Genomic DNA, 3,329 nt, shown 5'->3' on the forward strand with positions numbered 1-3,329 from the left:
TAGCAGACTGCTTTAAGACATCAGGATCTGACCTACTTCAAACACCTGGGCACGCAGATATTTCAGCTGGCACTGGGCAGAGCATACCGAGCACAGTCTGTATGGTCACCTTCACAGAAGCTGACAAAAACATCCCCTCATGTTCCAGGGGAACACCAGAACCCGAAACTCAGACATTAATAAATGAGACAGACAACAACTCTTGGTCAGAAGCAAAAGTGAACTTATGATTACAATTTGAATCAGATGTTTTAACCATTTGTTAACCATAAAGAATCAGAACAAGGACACAAAGTCATACATAACTAGAAGTTCATTTTATTTCTGCGCCTTCTGTGCCTTCTGCACCTTCTCTGGCTTCTGCGCCTTCTCTGATTTCTCTGGCTTCTCTGACTTCTCTGGCTTCTTGCCTTTTTTAGAAGACATCTTCTGGAGTTTCTTCATTTCATGCTTGATGATCCTGTTTCTCTGTAAAAAAGGAAAGCTATTCATCAGAATGAAAACAGCAACAGCTCAAATATTATGTCTTAGCTTCATTTCTAAGCTTTCAGATTCTGCCCTTTTTGATAATCACCCTTTGCTAACCAATTATATTTATATTAGATAGTCAAGATTTACCATGTATTACATTTAAAATGTCAAATTCCACCTGAAACTTTGGATCTAACAAGCGAACAACATAATTCTGGCTGGTAACTTGGGCAGCCCAATATTTCACGTGTAATGTTTTTCATTATAGAATGAAATACTAACAGCAACCCATCAAGAATACCCAATTTCAGCAGCAGCAGGTAATTCCTTTCTCAGCTGTAACTTGGAAGACTGACACACAGATCATGTGGGTTCAACTTTGATCAACCATTGAAGAGAAAGCAGCATGAAAAATTCAAGGCGTTCACATACTTTGCGTCAAGCCATAACCCAAGCCAGCTAGGGAAGTGAGGCTGCTAACATCTGCTCGTGATTCTAAAGTGAAAGCTCCAAGCATTAACCTCATAAAAAAGTGACACTCAAACACTTACCATCTTCTTCGCTTTCATAACCTTGTAGCGATCGAAGTCAGTCATTTTGGCTTTCTGTTTGAAAAGAATCAGTCATGAAGCTCTGATATATGCATACACAAGTAGTAAAACTCAGTGTTTCAAAGCATTCCATAAGTAACTCTGATCACCTCCAAATTAGGTTTACCTGCACATCTGGAACTAGTTCACTATTTAAAGCCTTTGCTGGAAAGTGATGGTGCAGGAAAAAAGGTAGCTTTAGAAATGACTAAACAAAACCACATTTACTGTTAAAATACAAGCAGTTGAAGCTGATAGGTAGCAACTTTGAAAAAAAAAATCTATGCCTTATCTATCTGTAATCTTAGCCTGCAACTGAAAACATATAGTTTATTAGATTGCACCCGATTTTAATAAGCAGAAGCATTACAACGTGTATTACTCATCCAGTGAAAAACCGTACCTTTTCTCGGGCTTCAATCTTCTTTGCCCACCTTGTCGCTGCCCATTTTTCATTTATATTTTCCTTCTCCCAGGCAAGTCGCACACACTTCTGACGAGCACTGCATTAGAACAGCCACAAAGCGTTATTCACAGTCTTTATAAAAAAAGGTTCTCTCTGATGCTGGCCCATCAAATTTCATACAAGGGAAGATCACCCTTCTACATTACTTCAGACACTTTTCAAGTCAATGCCACGTACACCTCTGCAACCTAATTAGGTGTGTAAATGCTTTGCTAGGACTGACAGAAGCTGCATACTCATGTACTATTCCTAGCACCGCTTCAGAAACAGAAAGACAGCAGTTTTTGTTTCTAAATTACAGAAACTCATGTAGTAACTAAGCTAAAGAGAACAGAATTAATTAGTTTAGCCTCCTGCAATTCTAGTGTAGTCCTGCAGGCAGGGAACGTATTTGATATCTGAAGGTGATATAAGCAGCAGCAAAAGCAAAGCTGCACAGTAGTTATTGCAACTGCTTCCCCCCCACAACTATCTGCAAGTCGCCTAGGCCAGCGTGCTATTTCCTTTGCTCCTCAACAGCGGTTATCAGCCAATACTGGCAATGAAAACTTAAATGTATTCAATTATGATAACACAGTCTGCCAAATTTTTACTGTGCACACATCTTAATCTGCTGACTTCATGTTGTATGAACTTTCTAGACCTAGCAAGCATCAGATCACATAATTCAGTCATCAAGTGACAGCATGGGTTTTTTACACAGGTCAGAAAAATGCTAACAACTCACCTGTGTGGGAACTTGAGAACAAAATCAGTCAGCTGCATGCACTTGAAGGGCATAGCCTGCCTCCTGACACCACTGCAGGGGCCATCAACCAGTGCCTGAAAAAAGGAAAACAAACGTGGGGTTTTGTAGCAGTTTTCCATTGCACTTGGTTTAGACAGCACCTTCCTAATAATATCCGAAGATTCTCTTGACAACAATGGTCCAAAATTTAAAAAAATGTTATGCAGACAAAACCAGAGATTGTGAAGTCTTGCATATTGAACCCAAGCTTTACAGGAAACATTTTAAAGGCCCATCTTTCTCTTTGGAGAAAAAAAACCAAACTGGTTTTAAAAAAGCACACAGAACTAAGGTAACATACTTCATCTTCCTTCCCCCCCGCCCCAGCTTTTTCAGGAATATTAAGCAGAAATAATCCCTCAGCCCAAAACATTTGCTTTAAGCGTACATTAACGCCATTCCATTCATAAGTTTTAGACTCCAACTGACATGACTTGTCCACTTCTACTCCTAGGAAACACAGCAGAGAGGTGAATACATCACTTGCCAGTGAAAAAAAGCTTGCTACTGAAAGTTTCAACTACAACAACAGCTGTTAAATCCCATTTTTCCATCAATTGCTCTTTTGAAAAATCTACTCGCAGAAAATTTCACACTCAAAATCGATACCCTCTTAGCGCACCAGCTTCTGTTAAGGCAGAAAGGAGAAAATAAAGGGACGGCGCTGGCAGCTTACCCTGTTTTGGTCAATAACATCTACAATGGCCACCAGCTTGCCAGCATGCGGCCCGAAGGAAACGAAGGCCACTCTGCCAATCTCGACGAAGCGTTTGAACACCTGGGAGCAGTGAGAATTGTCAAGAGTTAGGCGAGAAGATACCCAAGGCCGCTGCAGGATTCAAGGCCTTCACGGCCCCTGAAGGAGCTTCCCGAAGCTCTCGAACCGCACAAATTCCCCTCGCCTGGGCGAAGGGCCCACGGTACCGCCCTCAGCTGCTTTCTGCCGGCCCCAGCCCCGCGTGGAGGCCGCAGGCAGGCGGAGCGAGAGCCGCCGGGGAGAAGCAGTGAGGCCCGC

At 42.0% G+C, this 3,329-nt stretch overlaps 1 protein-coding gene across 1 annotated transcript; it reads right to left on the reverse strand.

Moving 5' to 3' along the window:
- Positions 1 to 200: 200 nt before the first annotated feature.
- On the reverse strand, positions 201 to 3,270 carry RPL14 (ribosomal protein L14). The gene is made up of 5 exons (XM_035895722.1): positions 2,991 to 3,270; positions 2,255 to 2,349; positions 1,465 to 1,564; positions 1,023 to 1,076; positions 201 to 468 (listed from the first exon to the last, which is right to left on the reverse strand). Exons 2-5 carry the CDS (start codon positions 2,305 to 2,307, stop codon positions 319 to 321), a joined length of 357 nt encoding a protein of 118 aa, XP_035751615.1. The 5' UTR covers positions 2,308 to 2,349; positions 2,991 to 3,270; the 3' UTR covers positions 201 to 318.
- Between the last annotated feature and the right edge of the window lie 59 nt (positions 3,271 to 3,329).

This window comes from Egretta garzetta, unplaced genomic scaffold, assembly GCF_000687185.1.
Source record: "Egretta garzetta isolate BGI_Z169 unplaced genomic scaffold, ASM68718v1 scaffold96, whole genome shotgun sequence".
Lineage (NCBI taxonomy): Eukaryota > Metazoa > Chordata > Aves > Pelecaniformes > Ardeidae > Egretta > Egretta garzetta.